The sequence below is a fragment of the Clarias gariepinus genome, chromosome 2 (assembly GCF_024256425.1).
Source record: "Clarias gariepinus isolate MV-2021 ecotype Netherlands chromosome 2, CGAR_prim_01v2, whole genome shotgun sequence".
Taxonomy (NCBI): Eukaryota; Metazoa; Chordata; class Actinopteri; order Siluriformes; family Clariidae; genus Clarias; species Clarias gariepinus.
In genome coordinates, this window is record NC_071101.1 from 22,409,838 (window position 1) to 22,432,518 (window position 22,681).

Consider the following 22,681-nt stretch of genomic DNA (forward strand, 5'->3'; position numbering starts at 1 on the left):
GTATTTCAATAAAACAACAAGGTATTTTTTAATTAAAATAATTATTTTATTAATTAAAATAACTACGATTATTCCAGCTTCCTTAAAAGCATACTATTTTTTTTTTCATTTCTCAGAGTCTCTAATATTATGCACATGCCGATAAAGGCCGATTATCTATAAAGCATGTTACAGTAAAGCTTGTTTACATTTACATTTACATTTAGATGCTTTTTCCAGAGCAACTTACAAAAGTGCCTTGAAGTTTCCATCAGTGGATAGATACTTACACTGAGTTACTAGGTTACTACCTAAGTGCCATCAGTCAAACACAGGTGGGAAGGTTTTTTTATTTTAATTTTTTATTTCTTTGGGGGATTAGTCCGAGTATTGAAGAAACAGATACGTCTTGAGTCGAGTTATAGATTGTCAAAGACTCCGCTGTACGAACATTTAGAGGGTGTTCATTCAACCACTTGGGTGCCAGAACAGAAAAGAGTCTGGATGAATGTCTTCCTCGATCCCTGAGAGATGGTGGCACCAGGCAAGCAATGCTGCAGGATCAAAGGGAACGTGGTGCAGTGTGTGATGTGATTAGAGCTGAGAGGTAAGTGGGTGCTGGGCCATTTTTAGCTTTGTTGGCAAGCATCAGGGTTTTGAATTTAATGCGGGCATCTACACTATGCCAGTGCAGGGAGCGGAGAAGTGGGGTGGTGTGGGAGAACTTGGGAAGGTTAAACACAAGACGTGCAGCTGCATTCTGGATCAGCTGCAGAGGGCGAATGGTGCACAGAGGCAGACCTGCCAGGAGCAAGTTGCAGTAATATAGTCTTGAAATAACAAGGGACTGAACAAGCACTTGAATAGCCTGTGAAGAAAGGAATGGGCATCTTCTTCTGATGTTGCAAAAAAGAAATCGAAAAGAGTTAGTGTTAGTGATGTGTTGGAAAAATGACAGATGATTGTAGACAGTTATCCAGGATTGCGGGCAGTGGCTAAAGAAGTGATCTGATGGTTGTCCAGGGAGACCACAAGGTCTTGACCGGGCGATGAGTTACCAGGTTTATTTATTATTCAGATCATTTTTGTTAGTGATTTATTTTCTACATTCTACAGCAATACTGGGGATTTTAAAACTATGACATAACACATGGAATTAAGTTATTGTGTAACAACAACAACAACAACAGTCAGTTGTTATTTTAAGACATAGAGGTCAGCCTTTCTTGAATAGTTCTTGCAAGAACAATATTGCATAAAGTTGGAACACCCATCAAGCACCATGATGGAACTGTCGCTCATGAAAACTATCCAAGGAAAGCAAGACCAAAATCACCATCAATAATCACCAATTAACAGCTCATGAGATTAGAGCCATTATGAAGGCTTTACATATCATGAGTAGTAGATACATCTCAAAATCAACAGTTCAGCTGAGATTAGTGCATATTTTGGATGTTGTAATGCATTTCTTGCAAGTTATACATTTCTTGTTTGCACACTGTTCATTTGCACGTAAAAAGAGGACTAACTTACACTTTAGGACATGGGCAATCACATTGCTGCGGACAAACATATAATTTTATACCGTATGTTTCAATCATACGGCTGCTGTCATACCCACAGACTATATTATTTTAACTTCTATACTTTTATATTTCTATACTTTACAGTTTTTACTTTAATTTTAAAATTATGTTCTGTTGTTCCTTAATTACCTAAGACCATATGTGTATTTCATAGTTGAAAAAATCCAATATTGTTTTAAAATGTAGAATGTAGAATCACAAAACAAAAAAACTGAATAAGATTGTGTATCCAAACTTTTGACTGGTGCTGAACCTATTAGTATCATTTAATAATCCTGTTAATAAAAAATATAAAATAATTCCTGTATTGTCATTATTATTATTATTATTAATATTATTATTAATAATAAGATAATTGTGTCTTGATCTACTCCTAAAAAGTTGTTTTGCTCATTCCGAGCAGCCATTATAAAACAAATGAGGCTATGTAGCCCATACAACTTTGAGACAGGGTGCATTTGAAGTCATCAACATTGTGTTTTTGTGTCTTTTAATGAAACTGACATAAACCCAGTCTGGTCTGTCTATTCTGGTCCACATGTACAGGCTTTATGTTGTCCATTTGTTCTATATGACTGCAATACACAGTTTTGCTTCTATATTGTATCTGTTTGAAATAGATCTGATTATAGTCATAGCTTTAACATTTTCATGCTGGAACATGTTTGTGTTTTTTTGGGAAGAGAAACTCTGCATAAAACGGATACAGCATAAAAAGACATAAGGAAGCTAACAAATAGCTATTTGGCCCTATAGTGTATATATAATATTGATTAAAAAAAATATTATGTAGCAATAGAGTTTGTCATTTGTGTGTTTTTGTCATTTATGTGTTTGGAATTCCTTCTAGTGAGATATTTACATTCTTTCATTTACTTCCTTACCCGCTGTAACACCTCCAGTCCATGAAAATTAACCCTTAATGAAACCGGGTTATAATGCATAATTGTACCTTCGTATAAGCTACTATCTGTTGTAGCCAGGAGCAGTTCGATTTGAGGGCAACTTAGAACATGAAACTTTAGAACATGGCATAAATCTGTAATGATTCTTGTATGTGAATACATGTTTGAGTTTGTCGCAGGGTCAGGTCACCTAACTATGAAAAAACTTATTTCACTGTGCTGTAACGTACATGTGACAAACAATTGAATCTCAAGTGAGACACATGTGGCCATGTGGAAAACATCCAGATCTGCCCACATCTCAAATAAGGAATGCAATAATACAATGTAATAAAGTGTATGGTTCCTGCTTTGAAATAAAAATGTGTTATTTTCATCAATAATTGGTTTGGGCCCTGGAGTGGCGCAGTGAAAAGGTAGGTAAGGTAAGGAATAGGTAAAGTAGCTTTCCATAGCCAGAGGCCTGAAGAGAGCTGATTGGCTGAGTTCTCTCAGAGGGGAGGGGAACCCTATGCATTTACATAAATCGCGGCTCATGCAAGCGGAAGGAGTGGATAGCACTCTAAGGCTACGTTTACACTGCAGGTCTCGATGCCCAATTCTGATTTGTTGCCTAGATCTGATTTTTTTGACCGTCTGTTTACACGTTTTTTCAACTATGACTCATATCTGATACACGTGTTTACACTTGCCATGCCATCTGAAACATCGCGCATACTTAAAGGGAGGCTTTTCCTTTTCCATGTCGCCTGCGATGTTATAATTCCACACACGCTTCCACCTAAGAATAACATTACGTCATTAAACGGCAAAGAAGTCGCAGTTTTAATGGCGTACAGAACGCAATGCCTCAGGAAATCCGATCTGTCCGTTTACACATTAGCACATATTTGATTTATATCTGATTTATTTCCACATATAAAGGAGGCCTGAAACCGATCTCGAAATATCGGAATGCATGCGTTTTTTTCCTGTTTACACGGACATAGAACATATCGGATATGTGTCACATATAAGCAAAAAATCGGAATTTTTGCACTTATCTGACAGTGTAAACTTAGCGTAAGTGTGTTACATCGAACGCATTCAAAAAGAGGCAGCTAGGGGGCGTCATGTGGTTCAGAGGATGGAGGAGTAGCGATTGAATTCGACTAAATCAGGGAGAAAATTAGAAGAATAAAGGATACATGATACAGGATAAAGTGGTATAGAAGGTAAGTGAGTGATATAAACTGTTTGTTTTGTAGTCTATTTGGAAATTGTTACCACGATCCCGGCCCGAGATTAAGGCTTAATTGTCGGCCTGTTTGACAACATTGTCATGGCAACGCTAACACCTGGCGAGCGTATGGTGTTTAACTACACAAAGTTCAGAGAGTTGGCTAACATAAACCCAGACAAAATGAGTCATAATTAGTTAACGGCTAACAGAGTGTCACTTTTTTCCCCATGGGCACGGAAAAGAGAGACATCACGCCTCCTGTGCGGCGAGGATGTCACACTCCAAATTTTGCAAAGAAAAGCTCTGTGTCTCCTCCTAGTGGCTACACTGTTTTTTTTTTTTTGTTGTTTTTTTTTGTTATTTTTTGCTAAGATTTAGCCAGCTGATTGAATGCAAATTGTGCCATTTCTCAGACTAGGCTTCTGTGTATTTATAACTGTCCTTGGGGTTGTTCACATTTCGCATCTTTTGCGTACTCAACTGTGCTATTTTAAATGGACATAAAAAATCCAAACTTTTCAGAATGCTGCTGTTCTGCCAAATTATTCTGCCTTGTCAAAAAATGATACCCTGCAATGAATCGATAAGATTTGCACTACCTTAACAAAACAATCATAACTACTAAAGAGGTAAATGAGGGGTAAATACTATAACATTAAGTGGATATTTTTTGGAAAATGTAGGGGTAGCATATTCGAATAAATATCACAATCAAATAATGCTCCCAGGTTATAATTTACAAAATTAATGAAACTGTTCCCAGGGTTGTTGGTGTTCACATGTGCAGAACTAAGTAGGAAAAAATGACAGGAAGCATGGATTGGCAGAACGCCACAACCGATTAGCTTCACTCTTTCGGACCTCCTGGATCAGCTGGTGAAATTCTTCATGTTTTCTTTGTGCTCAAAGGATAAGGTAATCAGAACACTGTGCTTTCCCCTCTTGTTCACAAATAAACCTAGAAGCAGAGCCACAGCTAAGGATTTCTATATTACAGTATCTTCAAGGTCAGTTTGTTGAATCAGTTTATTCAGGCATCATAACAAATGCACTTTTACGTCGCAGGAAAGATAAAAATAGTTTGTGCAAATTAACAAATAATGAATATTGTGCAAAAGAGCATTTACAGTACAGTGTGTATGCTAGTTTGCTAGTGTTGATCAGTGTGTTGGTGTGTGTGTTAATTTATCAGTCCAGTGTCAATGTTTTGAGGTAGATGAGTCAATCTGAGTGATTGTGTGTGTGTTTATTAGTTTAGTCCCTTTTGATTGAGGAGATGGATGGCATGTGAAAAGAAGTTGTTGCACAGTCTGGATGTGTGTACTCAAATGCATTGGTACCTCTTTCCAGATGGTAGGAGGGTGAAGAGTGAGTGTGTGTGATGTGTGCGTCCATCAGCCACAATGCTGCCGGCTTTGCGGATGCAGTGTGTGGTGTAGATGTCTTCAGTAGAGGGAAGACCCTGATGATCTTCTTTGTCCTTACTATCCGCTATAGGGTCTTGTGGTCTGAGATGGCACAATTCCCAAACCAGACAGTGATGCAGCTGCACAGGATGCTCTTGATAGTCCCTCCGTAGAAGGTGGTAAGGATCGGTGGTGGCTGGGCCTTCCTGGAAGAGCGAGAGCCAGGCCTTCGTGTCCAACATCAATGTCTGACCTCACAAATGCGCTCCTAAAGAAATGGTCAAAAATCCCCATAACCTCACTCCTAAACCTTGTGGAAAGAAGAATTGAAGCTGTGTAGCTGCAAAGGCTGGGACAGTGGGCCAACATCATATTAAGCCCTATGGATTAATCATTTGATGTTACTTGAATTCGAATGCATATGAAGGCAGGCAAGTGGATACATCTAGCAATATAGTGTATATACACAATATTGCTTCACCATTCAACATCTATTCCCTTTTTCAACATCTTCAACATCAATTCCTTTTTTTAAAACTCAAGTTGAATTATGTCAGTGTAGTAACATTTGTATTAAAGATTTCAGTAGTCACACTATTGTTGATGCTACAGTATCATGTGCCTGTCAGACGAGAGTCTTGTTTTTTTTTTCATGCTGAAGTGTGTATACATATTTTGGGCCCTTTCTGTATATCATGACCATTATAATCCTAAGCCACTGAAGCTCGACTGCGGACCTGCACAAAGCCCTGCACAAAGCCCACAGAGATCCTGTTCTCCAGAGCTGTTAGGGGTCTGCAGCCCCGCCCCCACAGAGGAAAAATCATGTCATTGACCATGTTAAGCTCACTCTCTTCACAAAGACAATCATGTATTTTTCCATCAGCTTTTCAGCTGGCTAAAGCTTGTATTTCGCTTACATGATCCTGTTACCTTCTCCTGCCCTGTCCATTTCCATCTCGCATTCTGATGGATTGTAGTATAAGTGCCTGCCTTTCAAAATATTTGAATATTTGAATATTTTATTTTTGTTAAAAAAAAAAAAAAAAGAATAAACAAACAAATAAATAAAACACACTAAACTCAGTGTTTTTTCTACAATCTAGAATAATACTGGAGATTTCAAAACTATGAAATAACGCATGTGGTATTAGGTAATTAAGTAACAACAGCAACAATCAGTTGTTATTTTAATACATAAAAGTCATCTTTTCTGGAAAATATATATTAAGTTGACAGTAACACTGTGAGCTGAATATATTATGGCCATAACATAATTATACAGGTAGTAACATTGGGCTTGTTTATGAAGCTGGTGTTGCTTATTTATCTCGCGAGATTTGGCAACCATTGTGTCTGCGCTGGGGCTCTCCCTCTGTGCAAACATGGCGGATCAGGAGCAGAGCACTCAGGTGGTGATCCTTCAAAACGGAGACGCACACGAGCCGATAGATGAAAACGGTTACGGCGAGGACGCGTCCAAGAAGAAAAAGAAGAAGAAAAAGAAGAGCAAAGCGGCGGTCTTGGGTAAAGAAACCGTAGTGACAATAACACGCCGTGTTCACGCTCGTGCCGTCACACACACACACACACGCACTTCTCCAGCAGAACTTAACTATACGTTTATTTAACTTTACAGTACGTCTGGCATCGAGCGTCGTCTATGTCGTTTCTTCAGGCAGAGTTGTATGAAATAGTTGTATGTGGTGAGATATGTTAGCTTAATCAGCTAATGCTAGTTAAGCTAATGTAGCCGGTAAACCTGATACAGGCCGCACTCACACCCGGGGACAGCGAGGTCCCTCATTTCCATTTACACACTTGGCAGACGCTCTTATCCACAGCGACTTATAATAAGCGTACCAATGCGTCCAAAACACTAAACTAACATGTTAATCAAACATGGGACACAGCACAAACCTGCGCCTTCCATTAGTGACACACACTCAGCGCTGCTGTAACACGCTGTCTTCATCTAGTTATTCTTTATTATTGTTTTTATTTCCTGCTCCAAACTAAGTCACATCTGGTGATTAAGATCACGGCTGCTCATTTAAAGTTTGTGAAAGATGCGTTAGCTAAACTTCCTGTTTTTATAAAGGTCTGGTTTAACAGCTACCTTTTAATACTTAAGCATTAGTGATTAATTCGTGGCTTTAAATAAGACATAAGTTTCAAGTGTTCTGCAGTTCGGGTTACCGCTTTTGGACTTGTTTAAGACATGTCCTGTTAGTTTTCTAATCAGACCAGAGAGAATAAAGTGAGAGCTTACTTCTTTCTTACATTGTCTTCACCCCCCTAACTAGTGATGGTCTTGTTCAGGCAGCTTAAATCATAAAAAAAAGCAAAAACTTTAATAGAGGATCTGCCACAGAAGTCTCACTAGGTTATCTTTAGTAAAGTTGAATCTCTAAAATGTTCATAACATTTTCAGCTACAGTACATTATTTTTAGTTGATTTTCAAACATATGGGTTACGGACAGACATATTCTCTAAACTGTTTGTTCTAAACTGGGATGTGGGAGGCCTGGGGTCTTCAGGAATGAGGCGGGGTATACTTTGATCGGGGTGACAGTCCGTCGCAGGGCACACAGGCTTACACTCGCACTTACTCATACATTACAGGTAATTTTAAAATGCTATTTAGCTTAGTCTGCATGTCTTTAAATTGTGAGATGAAACCGGGGTACACAGAGAAACCCACTGAGTACGGTGAGAACATGCAAACACCTCGCACATAAATCTGAGGCAGGAATCGAACCCTAAACCTTGGAGATGCGAGGCCACTGTGCTTAGTTTTGCCAAAATACTTTTGTGTATGCATCCAGGTCGCTCTGCAAGAGTCTTTGGCCACTCGTGAGTTCTTTATATGAAATAAAATGTAATTATGTAGATAATAATGTAATAAAAAAAAGAGCAAACATTTCACTGCGACAAACTGCAAAGTGCCTGTATATCCAGTGGAAAAAATGGTTGTTTATTTAACAACCTCAACAACATCATTTCCTCCCATGTCTGTTCCATCCACTCAGCATCGCACTGGTTCTTGCCTTAAGATAAGATATACCTTTTTTCGTCCCACAGTGGAGAAAAAATGTGCAAATAGGTAATAGGGACAGTACAGTTTATTATTATTATTACAAAAGAAAAACAATACTCTAGATGCACTTTCAAACAAATGGCACTAGGTTCAACAAATGCTCAAGGATAATGGTGCACAGTTTAACATGTTATTGCATACTTGATATTGCACACAAATTTAACATATCGTACCTGTATTGTAAAATAGTATTATTACATTTAAGATATTGTAACTACTGTAAAATTAAGGAATTGTAACATATAACAGTAAGTGTGAAATATGGAGACTGGTTCACTGGGAGCAGCTCTGATTGTACAGTCTAATAGCAGTAGGGAGAATAGACCTTCGTTATCGCTCCTTCAGACACTTAGAATGTAACATTGTGTCACTGAAGAGCTGCTCAGAGATTAGTCTGTTTCATAGAGTGGATGAATGTCTTTTTCCAGCAATGACAATAGCTTAGCTACCCTTTTTCCACCTCCTGTACCGTTGCTAGGTAAATCCCCAGAAGTGAGCTGGCCTTCTTTATCAACTTGTCCAGTCTCTTCCTGTCTGCAGTAGAGACACTGAAGCACCAGCAGACCACTCCTTGGGAAGATGGCTGAGGCCACCAGAGACTCAAAGATTTTCAGTAGTGCTTCCTGCACTCCAAAAGTCCTTAGTCTTCTTAACAGAAAGAGTCATTTTTTTATACATTGCGTCTGTGCTGTCTGTCCTGTCCAGTTATGTTTTTTAAACATTTCGTTTAAACTGGTTAGGTACAGGGACTGTACTTAACACGAGAGCCAAAAACGAGAGAACTATTCAAGACTACATAAAAAAATTTCAAGAAAGTCTGGCTCTTTGGGAGCAAAAAATGAAGCAATGAGGGGACTTTTGAGACTTTTGCACAGTACCTTATGTCATGTTTATGTAAAACATCGGTCAAAGTCAGGCAGCCACGTAAATGTACACTGTTAACGCGCTACTGTTCACTTTCTGGCCATAACATAATTATACAGGTAGTAACATTGGGCTTGTTTATGAAGCTGGTGTTGCTTATTTATCTCGCGAGATTTGGCAACCATTGTGTCTGCGCTCGGGCTCTCCCTCTGTGCAAACATGGCGGATCAGGAGCAGAGCACTCAGGTGGTGATCCTTCAAAACGGAGACGCACACGAGCCGATTGACGAAAACGGTTACGGCGAGGACGCGTCCAAGAAGAAAAAGAAGAAGAAAAAGAAGAGCAAAGCGGCGGTCTTGGGTAAAGAAACTGTAGTGACAATAACACGCCGTGTTCACGCTCGTGCCGTCCAGGCTGCGCGTGCTATTTCCATCTTCGCTGCTGCTAACACACACACACACACAGTTCTCCAGCAGATCTCTCAGTCCCGAGCTGATTCACTACACCTATACGTTTATCTAACTTTACAGTACGTCTGGCATCGAGCGTCGTTTATGTCGTTTCTTCAGGCAGAGTTGTCATCAAAAAAAGGGAAATGTGTTAGCTTAAGCAGCTAATGCTAGTTAATGTAGCCGGTAAACCTGATAGAGGCCGCACTCACTCCCGGGGACAGCGAGGTCCCTCATGCGTCCAAAACACAAAACTTACATGTTAAACACGCGACACAACACAAAACTACACCTAAGTGACACACACTCAGCGCTGCTGTATCACGCTGTCTTCATCTAGTTATTCTTTATTATTGTTTTTATTTCCTGCTCCAAACTAAGTCACATCTGGTGTTTAAGATAACGGCTGCTCATTTAAAGTTTGTGAAAGATAAGTTTTATAAAGGTCTGGTTTAACAGCTACCTTTTAATACTTAAGCATTAGTGAATAATTCGTGGCTATAAATAAGACATAAGTTTCAAGTGTTCTGCAGTTCAGGTTACCGCTTTTGGACTTGTTTAAGACATGTCCTGTTGTCAGTTTTCCAATCAGACCAGAGAGAATAAAGTGAGATCTTATAACTTTCTTACATAATGTCTTCATCCCCCTTATCTAGTGATGGTCTTGTTCAGTCAGCTTAAATAATAAAAAAGCACAAACTCTATACCAGGGCATCTGCCACAGAAGTCTCACTAGGTTAACTTAAAAAAAATATTCATAACATTGTCAGCAACAATACATTATTTATTTTTAGTTGATTTTCAAACATATGGGTTACTTACAAACCTATTCTCTAAACTGTTTATTCTGAACAGGGTTGTGGGAGGCCTGGGGTCCTCAGGAATGAGGCGGGGTATACTCTGGTCGGGGTGACAGTCTGTCGCAGGGCACACAGGCTTACACTCGCATTCACTCATACATTACAGGTAATTTTGCTTAGTCTGCATGTCTTTGGATTGTAAGATGAAACTAGGGTGCACAGGGAAATCCACCAAGTACGGGGAGAACATGCAAACACCTCGCACATAAATCTGAGGCAGGAATCGAACCCTAGACCTTGGAGAGGCGAGGCCACTGTGCTTAGTTTTGCCAAAATAATTTCGTCTACTCATCCAGCTCACATTGATCTTGGTTAGGTGTTCTGGAAGCAGGTTTCAAGGCAAGGTTCAGTACTGTGCAAAAGTATTGGGCCACTCCTGATTTCTTCTTATAAGAAATTAAATTTTGTATATAGTAATGTAATTTAAAATAAATGAAAGCAAATGTTTCGCTGTGACAAACTGCAAAGTGCCTGTAGATTCAGTGGGAGAAAATTGTTGTTTATGTAACAACCTCATTGTAGGCACCAGTATACTAATCATCGGCCTAATAATCTCTCATCTGCACCTGTTTTCTCACTGGTTCTTGATTTTAGATGTTAAATGTTTCTATGCTTAAATGATTCATAGGTTACTGTGTGGCTTAACAAACAACATTCCTTTGGAACTTGTTAGGTACAAGGACTGGCCCGAAAATGAAAGCCAAAAACTAGAGAACCATTCTTCAAGACTACATTGAAAAAATACAAGAAAGTCTGGCTCTTTGGAAGCAAAATATAAAGAAATGAGGGGGCTTAAGACTTTTGCACAGTACTGTACGTCATGCTTTTGTAAAACATCGGTCAAAATCAGGCAGCGACGTAATGAAATACACCTGTAGACTAGCTTAGGTTTGGCATAATGATCCAGGATGTTAAATCAATAAAATGTACACACTGAATACTTAACATTTGTTAGGTGTGGAACAGCATGCTTTTTTTTTTTTTTTTTTTTTTAAATAAAAAACAAAACGGTGCATTACTATGCTGTGTATGTAACTTTATTAATTTTTTTAATTGAGCAAATTCAGTGGTAACCTTCAGTCAGTGTTAAAATAATTATACTGCACATTTTAGCACATTTTTTACTCATTTTTCACTTTTTATTTAAATTACTTGGTCACTGAGTTATGGTAAAGGAAATTTCTGTAATGCGTTAAATATGCTTTTATAAAAAAATATTGGAGCTAATTTGTTGTTGCTGTATTTATTTTAAATTCAAATTTTATTTATTTTATTTATTTTTTATTTGAAGGCTGTTAGTTACATTGATATTTTTATCACAATTACAGTTCAATTTAATATAAGCGCAAAAAAGCAAGGCTTTCAGAAGATATTGCTTACATTACTTTGTTAGCAAAGTAAAACTGTTTTTATAAAGCAGTGCACTCTGCAAATACTTTATATACTTGTGTGTGATTGTAATTAACAGGTGTTGCAAATGGTGAAGGAAATGCTGAGATCAAAGTGATCAAGGAGTTGAAGCCGCAGCCAGGGGATGACCAGGAAAAGGAAGAGGATGCCAATGATGGTCTGTTCTTTTTGTATTATGTTATGCTCACATAATTTTGTTTTGACTTGTTTCTGGCCAACGTTTCATATTGATCCATATTGATTGTTTCCTCTTGAAGCAACATTTTGGTGAGTTGTTTAAAAAAAAAAAAAAAAAAAAAAAAAAATTCTAATTTTTGAAATTCTTTTTAAAGATGGTGACGAAAGTGGAAAGAAGAAGAAGAAAAAGAAGAAGAAGGGTGGTAAGTTATTTATTATATACGTTTCTCTACAACATGCTCAGATTTAATCATTTAAATGCCCAGCACTTTAACTTGTCTTTTTTAGGCAGGGTTCAAACCGACCCTCCATCTATTCCAATCTGTGAACTTTACCCAAGTGGAGTTTTCCCTAAAGGCCAAGAATGTGACTACCCGCTTGTACAAGATGGGTAAAAATCATTTTAATTTGTTTTAGCTGTCTAAAATTGTTTGATGGGGAAATTATAAGAGGTTCACAGTGACATGCTCTTGTGTTCCAATCAGGCGTGAAGCTGGATGGAGGATGAGCAGTGAAGAGAAGCGTGTGTTAAATCAGGCCAGCGAGGAAATCTGGAATGATTTCAGACAGGCCGCAGAGGCACATCGACAGGTCAGGGGCTACGTCATGAGTTGGATTAAACCAGGCATGACTATGATTGACATCTGGTAAGTTCACGGTTTTGTCTTTGCTCTGTTTAATACTTTTTCAGTTATCTCTGCAGATTAGTACTATAGTTCAACCTTGGATTGCGAGCATAATTCATTCCGAAATCGTACTTGTACATCAAAATGAGTTTCCCCATAAGAAATAATGGAAATTATGGTTCATTCCACAACTCAAAAATATTTATATGAAAAAAAAAAAAAACACAGGGAGAAGGGGAGGAGGAAGGGGGTTTCTGTATAGGATGACTTTCACTCTCTCTTTAACGGAAACGCTCTGTCGGAAAACTTTAACAAGGAATCTCTCCGACGCTTGCTTTTGCCTCCTTTTAAGGATTGCACTAAAATGTGACGTTGCATTGTTGTTGAACAGGTTGATTTCACGCCCTGCTACAGGCCCTTTTTCTTTACAAGGGCCATTAAGTTACTGAAGAACAGTCATTACACTTGGACACACACACAGAAAAAAAAATGCTTTACACACGTGTGCACGCTTAATAACAATGTTATAGTAAACAGTACACGCGCACGCAGATTTGAGTGACGCATACACTGAAACGTGAGTGTGGGAGATGATTACCCATATCTCTGCAGCGGGAGAGGAAGAAGAATCATTGGCTCAATTGTGATCACGTGACACTCAGTAGAAAAAAGCGCATTTGTACTACAGTACGAGGCCTCGTCTGTTTGTTAAGTCAAAATTTATTTACAAATTTTGCTAGCAGTCAGAGTTACTTGCAATCTAAGGTTCCACTCTATTTAAAATTAGTAAAAAAAAAAAAAAATCCATCAGCCCTATTTTCAAGATTATAACCTGTGGTACTTACCTCCTATAGTCAGAAGCTGGAGGACTGCTCTAGGAAGCTAATTAAAGAGAATGGGCTGAATGCTGGCCTTGCTTTCCCTACCGGATGCTCTCTCAACAACTGTGCTGCTCACTACACTCCCAATGCTGGTGATACCACAGTGCTTCAATACGACGATGTCTGCAAGATTGACTTTGGCACACACATTAATGGTATGTAGTGTGTAACTAAGTATAAGCGACTTGCATAATGTTTTTGTCTTTTTTTCTTGTTTTTGTGCTGTGTATATTTTTTCCTTTCTTTAATTTTAGCCTGTGACTTTTGTCTTGTAGGTAGAATTATTGACTGTGCCTTTACCGTCACTTTCAACCCAAAGTATGATAAACTGCTGGAAGCTGTTAAAGATGCCACAAATACAGGAATTAAGGTAAGCCTTCTCAGGGAGAGATTTATAATCGCTGTCGTTTTATTGATCACTTTCGCTTCTAATGGATCTCATTAATATGTAATTGTATATCAGTGTGCAGGGATTGATGTTCGTCTGTGTGACATTGGAGAAGCCATTCAGGAAGTCATGGAGTCTTATGAAGTGGAGTTAGATGGAAAAACATACCAAGGTATCACTTTCTGTGATTTGAAATTGTTTGCCAATAAAAGCCAATAGGCCTAAATACATAATGTTTTGTTGCCTTGTCGCCCCCAACCCATAGTAAAGCCAATCCGGAATCTCAACGGTCATTCAATTGGACAGTACAGAATACATGCAGGAAAGACTGTGCCTATCGTCAAGGGTGGAGAAGCGACCAAAATGGAGGTTAGTGTCACCATCGCGCCATTTATTTCTCACAATGTAATCATCTTAAAATAACATTCCACTTAAAACAAAGTATAGTCTTATGAGTAAAGTTTTATAAGTAGTAGAGTAGACTTAACACACAGGTTGTTCTTTACTCATGAACGAGGTGCGTTTATGAGGCGGATTTGTTTGTATGTTGGATAAAGTGAGTCTGGTTTGCCCTGGACACAAATACAATATAAAGCATACCAATCTACCTGAGTAAATCTGTTTCCGTTCTCAACCCTGCCATCAGGTGGCCACAACCGTAACTGTGCCTATGGAAATAATCTTTTCGTGAAATGTTCTCTGTGCCTTTAAATCATGAGGGGAATCCTTGACCCCATTTTTCCTCTAAGCGAATTTCCCCATAAGAAATAGAAAATTTTAATAGAAAATATATAAAGTAAAAATAAAACTAATTAAGCTGCTCTTTACGTTTGAAAACACTGGGGAAATAGGATAACTTTCTCACATGCGCGTGCACACATCTCCGTACATGTATATATAACTATTCATACACTGCAGAACACTTCAAAAAATACTGGTAAATGTATAGTCCACAAAATAAAATGGTCTATGCCTTGGCCTTTTTGCGTTCTTCCAGGTTTCCTATAATACTAATATTGATGAGTGCCAGAATAAACACTTGGAACAAAAAGCTAAGTCTTTTTTGAGGGTGTGTCTAAACATGTTATCTGTGACACTTGTTTATCAGCTACTGAAGGCTTGCTAGAACAGAGCTGTCCTTAAAACACAGCTTTAATTCTTTCAGTATCTATAGTTAACACGAAATACGTAGGATGTGCTGGAAAACTAACAAAATGGAGTACTTTTTAAAGTTTACATAATAAAATCCAGGAAAAATATTAAGCGCTGTAATCTTTTAACAATCAGCTGTGTACATTTTGTATGTCTCATTGCTCACTTGTTTTGCAGGAGGGAGAGGTGTATGCCATTGAGACTTTTGGAAGCACTGGAAAAGGCTTGGTGCATGACGACATGGAGTGTTCACATTACATGAAGAACTTTGAAGTTGGACATGTGCCAATCAGGCAAGTTTTTAAATGTTTTTAAATGTTTCCATAGAGCTTACTCACCAGGTGAAGAAATTAAGCGCAAAAATAAATATTTAACCCAAATATTAATGCTACTATGACGATGTTCTTGATTACACAAATGCTCAAGACAACTAGTGTAAAGAATGTGAAGAAACCCCAAACATTATGTTAAATATTATTTTTTATTGTCAGTAATGTTTTCCACAACTTCAGTGCTGTCCTACAAGGTAACAAATGCCGTGTTCAACAGAATTGGAATTCACAACCGTAGTATTATTGTCTTAAGAAATTCATAATTGGGAATAAATTTATTTTCTTTATAAGTTGGCATAAAATCTGTCAAGCAATATTAAATACATGTTATGACTAATTTGTGTCCAGACATCCCGTAACAGCTAGTTAGCATCACATACTGTTCGTTTATGTAGTTTTGGTCATGGAAATTCCCACTCATTAATTTTCCTTTCAAACCGTCGTGTGTGTGTGTGTGTAACCTCACATGTTCCTTGTTCAGCTAATGTGGGAGGTGGCAGTGAGCATTTGGAAATATGGAGTCAGGTGTGAGAGAGAGTTATCCATGTTTCTTAGTGCAGGTTTTTCACTTTCTTGGATATACTTGTATTACAGTAGTATATCCCTCTTCCCCCTTTGTAAACCCTAATGCCGTCTTTTCTGCTTGAGACGTACCACTGCCATGACCTGTTACTGATTTGAGGCATCGTGTTTCAACCTGGAAATCTGTTCATGGGTGGCAATAGGCTGTTGGACTATCTGTGATATATATATTTTCTTCAATAGCCCATTCTTTACTGATACCTTAAAGATTTGGGACACTTGTTTCTAGCACAAGGGGGGAATTTGACTTGCCCTTCAATTTGCATCCAATTTTACTTTATAATTGGATGCTTCACAATGCATTTCAGTCATCCTGTGAGACTGTATGGCTTAAACTGTTGGGTAACTTATGAGGCTGCATATTTTGCACATGTTTCTCAACCCATAGTTGAACATGTTAATCAATAATCGATTAAACCTAAATTAATTAATGATATCCAAGCATACATTTACCCATCAGTTTTATGTAAACAGTTCTAACAGCACAATCCAGTGTTTCTCTTACACCGTTTTAAATTACAAACTTTTTAAAATTATTATTTCAAAAATTCGTCTTTAATTGCATGCAGTAATTTACTCTCTCGCACTCTTAGACCCATCTGTGAATAGCGCTGCCGCTCTTTGCACACAGTATAGTCGTGCATGTGATGCGCTTGGGAACATACGGCAGTTCATGCTGTTGAACAGTCAGTTTACCAAAAGTGTCTTAGAACATCAGCGATCAGTTTTGTGACTGAGCTTTTGGTGAAAATAATAATGCCAGATTAAGAAGATTGTAAGCAGGCCGACTTATTTCGTTATTAGCAAACATGTAAGAAGCATGGATAGTAAAAATATCTAAAGTGCATCTGGGTTGTCAAGGTTACCGCAATGTGTAAAACAAACCTTTTGGCTTAATGAATTCATTAGTGAATAGTGAATTAAGTTCTTAATAATTAATATTAATGATTAACATCTCCAGTAACTCCATTAAGTGTCTTTTGGCTTTTTTTTTTTTTTGTTTGTTTTTTGACTCTGGTCCACACACATTTAATGTTCGTCATTTCAGAATCTACTTTGTGGACCAACAAAAAAAAAGAAATATTTTTTTCCTGTACGTGAAATTGTGTAGCTGCACATACCAGCTGCAGTTCTGCACATGCTGCAACTGTTTATCATTGTTTTATTACTGCAGCTGTGTGTTGAAATGACAGAATATGATACATGCACTGGCCCTGAATCCACACTGCCACAGTACAAACCATGATTTTACACTGAGATTAACAGTAACAGTTGTACTTCATGTCAAAAATGTTTATTGTCCATTTTTAGTTAGAACAATTTTCCACCCTTGCATCTCAAAAAGAATAAAGCAGTTCGTAGTGATAAATCAGCTTTTAATCATGTTTTTTCCTCCTTCACATTTTTAGTTTTCTAGCAGTATATACAGTACATAGTTCTTAACATTTTGTTTTTGATTTTAATAACTTGGAGGTAAAACCAAAGTAAAATAAACAACTGCTTGTACATAACAGTGCAGACATATTCATTTCAACAAATAAATTGAAATAATTTTGTCTGTTGTGACATGACTGGTTTGCATGGTTGTGTCTGCACTGTTAAAGTGCTTGTTTGTGTGGACATTTCTTTAAAAACAGTGCAGTGAAAAATACTTTTTCCAAACACACCTGTATGCATGGATAGGGTTTTAGAAATTCCTGAAACGTTTTGTGTGTTCTGTAATTATGAACCATGACATAATGGCTAATTGGACAATCCGCATTGTTTTCTTTTCTTGACCCTCACAGGCTTCCAAGGGCAAAGCATTTGCTAAATGTTGTCAATGAGAACTTTAGCACTTTGGCATTCTGCCGTCGTTGGCTGGACCGTCTGGGCGAAACCAAATACCTGATGGCTCTGAAGAACCTGTGTGACCTGGGCATCATCGACCCATACCCGCCTCTGTGTGACACTAAAGGGTGTTACACGGCTCAGTTTGAACACACCATTCTATTAAAGCCAACCTGCAAGGAGGTGGTCAGCAGAGGCAATGATTACTAAGCCCAGTGCACACCAATTTCTCAATTTCCGACACATTTTCATTGTCCTGTTCGACTTACTTAAGGGGGGCTAAATGCACAGCAGGCCTTGCCAGTGCTTGAATTTTTTTGGGAAAATGTATGGAAATTGCTCATTGGTGCTGGCATTCTGAAAGCCATTGTGTCAGATTTAGAAAAATTGGTGGACTTCTCCTAACCTATAACACACGTATGCTAACCCAGGGAAGACTACAGTTGACTGTATTATTAAACTATAATGCGCAAAAAAAAAAAAAGTATTTAGAAAGGGTGTGGAGAGCATCATGTTCACTGATATGATCTGTATAACGTTTCTTCAACAGCTTTTATTTGTAGCCATATTTGATTGCATCCTTCATTAGAGCAGCGGACAGAATATCGGGCCATGTATAAAAATGGATTGTTGTTTAAAACATAAACCAATGCACATATAGCTTATACATGCACTCATGCTCTTTGCCTTTAGGGGAAAGATTAATAATCCTTGCTTTATTCGGACTAGAACAAAAGATTCTGGCTGTGTATAATTGCCTTGAAACTTTTTTTTTTTCTCTCCAGACTGAAAAGTCACATTTCTCTGGGTAACGCACAATGCTATGTTTTATTTTGAATTACAAATAAAATTTGTAAGAAATTACAATCACTTTTCCAGGTTTTGTAAGCAGACAAATGTGAAAATAGAGATTTTTAATTCAAGTCATACAATACAATAAAAGTCAAAGGTCTTATCACAGTTAGTTTTTATTTACTCAAGTTAAACAAATGAGCACCGAAATTTACTTCATATTTAATATTAAATATACATATATAAATTGTTTTGTCACCGATCGGCCATAAGATTAACATTGATTTATCAATTGTACACCTATAAACTGGTGATAGGATCATAGGCTCCCAAATCTCACCCATGCTCGTGTGGCCCGATTGCACAAGAAAAACCAATGTGGTATAAATAAATATGAATACAGTAAAAAGGGACCTGAGCACCCAGTTCATCATAGTCCCCTGCACGTGGGGTTCAGCAGGCAACCATGGAATGTACCCCACACTGCAACCCACAGCACCCAAAGGATCCGCTGCCAACATCTCAAAGCCAGACATCACAGCACACCCCAGAGGTCTTGTGGAGTCAATATGCCAGTGGCACAAAGGGAACTTAGACAATACAGGGCATAATGATTTGCTTTGTAATGTTATGGCTGATTGTTGTATGACCCCTTTCATCCTACTTACTGTAAATATAAAAGCAGTCCATATCAACCAAAAATTGAAAAGCACAACAAATCAGTTACTTTCTAAGTGATAGAAATTTAAAAGATTCTCAAACCTCGTCCTCCAGGCACTGCTGGTTTTACTGAAGAAAGCACCTCCTCAAGTGTGTATCACACTGCCCTTTAACATTTTGTGAGTGTGTACATGTATACAGGACGTGTGTAATGTGTGTATAAAATAAAACTAAAGATATATAAAATAGAGTAGATGTCAATCAATGCTAAAACTTAAAACATAATCAGCAGATGTTAACTGAAGTGGCCTGTTTATATTTTCCTTCTAGTGCTGCTGCTTCAGATGTTCCTGCAGTTGAAAGTACTGTCTGTGAATCAGTTACTGTATATGATCACCTCACCATCACATCCATTTGTGTATTCCACATATTCTTGGCACAAAGTTGGAGGCATTTAGAATGCAGTTTTGTGCTGAAACCGAATGAATGACCCTTGAATGTAAATGGCCCAAACCTAATTCAACATGACAATACCCAATGCCTCCCATAGCACAAAATAAGTTCACTGACGACATGCTTAGTCAAATTTGGAGTTGTCATGCACAAAGTTTTAACCCCAAGATCGCTGAAATGCATTTGGAGTGAATGAAACATCAACCTTTAAGTCCGAACTCAATAGGCATGCTCCAAAATTCAGTGGAAAGCCTTCCTGGAAGTTTATTAGAGCAGCAAAGACTGAGCTGAATCTGGAATGGGATGTTCACAAAGCACATGTAGATGTGATAGTTGTGGTCCACACACTTTTGGCCATGTAGAGAGACTTGGAGTCACATCACAGACTCTAATAAAATTGGGTCTGGGGTTGGAAACTGATAAACAGTAAAAGACAATTTAAACAAAATTATAGATGGAAATACTGGCAGTTTATATTTATTTTGGGTCCAATAAACCAAATCATTATCTTTTTTCCTTTTTTCACTGATTTTTTTTTTCTGTCCTTAATATTGTGCTAGATGTTTTCCTATATCTTTTGGACATTTTTCTTGTTTTTGGTTTAAAGTTTTCAGTTTATGAATAGTTTAATTTTTCAGATTCTGTCAAGAGCAAAAAAAATATTTTTATTATTTTTTTAAATAAGGCCCCCAAGAGAAGAAAATCTAAATCTTAGACTCATCTCACCATCTAGAAAACTGGCCTAAAAAGGTCCATAATAAACTTTTTTACTCATAACTTGTAATTTTAAGCCAGAGATAATCTGTGAGCCAAACAATATGATTAATTTATTCTTACCAAAAAATGTAATCTGACAAGGAACACAAAATGCTTACTATTACATAGGCCATGTGTTTCCCATCCTTCAGAATATTTTTGCCTGCAGTGAAATTAATGTATTAATTGTTGGTAACCAGTGAAATTAAATAATGAAATGTTATTGAAACTGTGTTTCACTAGGAGGTGCTGCAGTCCTCTTAGAACACCATTTCCCATACCCCTGGGTTTTCAATGCAAACCTACGAGCTAAAATATTATGTAGAGTCAAACTTGTACCAAGCCTTATTATAAACTAAAAATTTTCAGTGTAAATGATACAATGTCTGGGATAAATTTTTATTTGAACAGCTGTAGTTTTTGAATATTAATGTGCTAGTATCAGTGTAAATCAGTGAAAATGTAAAATGATTTAAACTTAGTAGTAGTAGTAATAATAACTATCATAACTTGGATTAAGAAAAGCAAAAACTTGACCTCTCTGCAATTGTGAATATGTACAACAGAATTTACAACAATGTCCAGCACTCACTCACTCTCTCACTCACTCACTCATCTTCTATACTACTTTATTCTGTATTCAGGACCGGGAGCCTATTCCAGGGCTTCGGGCACGTGGCAGTACATCCTGGACAGGGTGCCAATCTATCGCAGGGCACACACACACACTACGGGCAATTTGGAAACGCCAGTTGGCCTAAACTGTATATCTTTGGACTGTGGGATGAGACCGGAGTACCCAGAGGAAACCCACCAAGCACGGGGAGAACATAAAAACTTGTTCTCCCGTTAAATAATGAAAATGAATAATTTAAATGAAAACTTGTTCTCTCCTTAAATGATCTTTTAAGATAGCACTATTTGGTTAACTGTTTGAGGACATTTAGACTCAGTGTCACATCTTTCATGCCTTACTTGATAAATATCGGAAAGAACCAATTGTAAATTGGACAAGACCCTTCCCATTTAATTGCATTTGCTGAATGAGATATTTTTGGCATGCAATAAAAGGGGACATGAGTCAAACCGGGACTTGTGAAGAATTTTTTTGTGTGAATTAAGGTGTATGGTGCACAGTATGGTGATGGGACTCTTATATGCAGTAAAACATTTGAATGCTGCAAACAATTGAAAGAAGGCCCTATGTCCATGAATGAAGAGGTGATCTTTTCCGCGGTGGCTTAGATTTACAGTCATTCCCATGAACCTTCAGCAAGTGAAATGTCAGATTTTTTAATATTGGCAGATAACTTGATGCCAACTTGTAGGGGCAGTGGTGGCTCAGTGATAGGTGTTTCGCCTGCCATGCGGAAGGCCCTGGGCTCGATTCCCAGCCAGTGCCCAAACCTTCCGGATGCAGTGACGGTCCCAAGCCCAGATAAAATGGGGGGGTTGCATCAAGAAGGGCATCCGGCGTAAAACCTGGGTTGTTGTGCGAACCAGATATTCCGCTGTGGCGACCCCTTGCCAGGAGCAGCTGAAAGACCAACAACAACTTGATGCCAACTTGCAAAAGTAGATGCAGCATTGGTCTGTGGGTCCTGTATACACAATCATTCACGAGCACCCTTTGCACATTACAGGAACTCGTCTGTGAGTTATTGTCACAGCACTGATCTGGCTCCAAGTTATTTCCAAATGTTTATATTCCCTTTAAAGGAATTCCTGGGAGGCCATTATTCAGATGTAAATCAGGCAGACCAATCATGGCTCTGGGGTACTAAGAAAACTTTTTACCTTAATGGTATCCAAGCACTAGTAAAGCGCTGGGATAAGTGCATTAGTGTAGCAAGAGATTGGATAGAGAAATATTTTTTACCCTCATTACTGTATTATTTACTCATTCTGTTATTCTGTAACTCATTCTGTTATTCTGCACAATCAAAAGTCCTGGTTTGCCATTTTAATTTTTTACATCTTTAGAGAACAAGGCAGCACCTTGGAGAGGAAAAGATTGTATAAACATTTATCTGTCCATAACAGACAACAATTATGATATTCCTTAGTACATTCATGTGTGTATTTAGCCAGTAAAGTGCAGGTTCATGCTATGTTAGATCTGAGGGAGCTGAAAGACAGAGAAAGAGCAAAGAGGTTGTATACATGGATAAAAGACAGAAACTATACAGTTGTCAATTTACTTTTTAAGAATATACAGGAGCAGTCAAATGTTTGGACACTTCTCCTTATTCAATGTTTTTTTTTA

The 22,681-nt window shown here is 37.9% G+C and overlaps 1 protein-coding gene across 1 annotated transcript; it reads left to right on the plus strand.

Annotated features, from left to right (window-relative positions):
- Positions 1-9,246: 9,246 nt before the first annotated feature.
- Positions 9,247-18,621, plus strand: metap2b (methionyl aminopeptidase 2b). Its single transcript, XM_053515604.1, has 11 exons — positions 9,247-9,427; positions 11,845-11,943; positions 12,119-12,166; positions 12,252-12,354; positions 12,449-12,610; positions 13,444-13,625; positions 13,746-13,840; positions 13,934-14,030; positions 14,124-14,227; positions 15,188-15,303; positions 17,712-18,621. The coding sequence occupies exons 1-11, from the start codon at positions 9,286-9,288 to the stop codon at positions 17,962-17,964; spliced, it is 1,401 nt and encodes a 466-aa protein (XP_053371579.1). The 5' UTR covers positions 9,247-9,285; the 3' UTR covers positions 17,965-18,621.
- Positions 18,622-22,681: the final 4,060 nt, after the last annotated feature.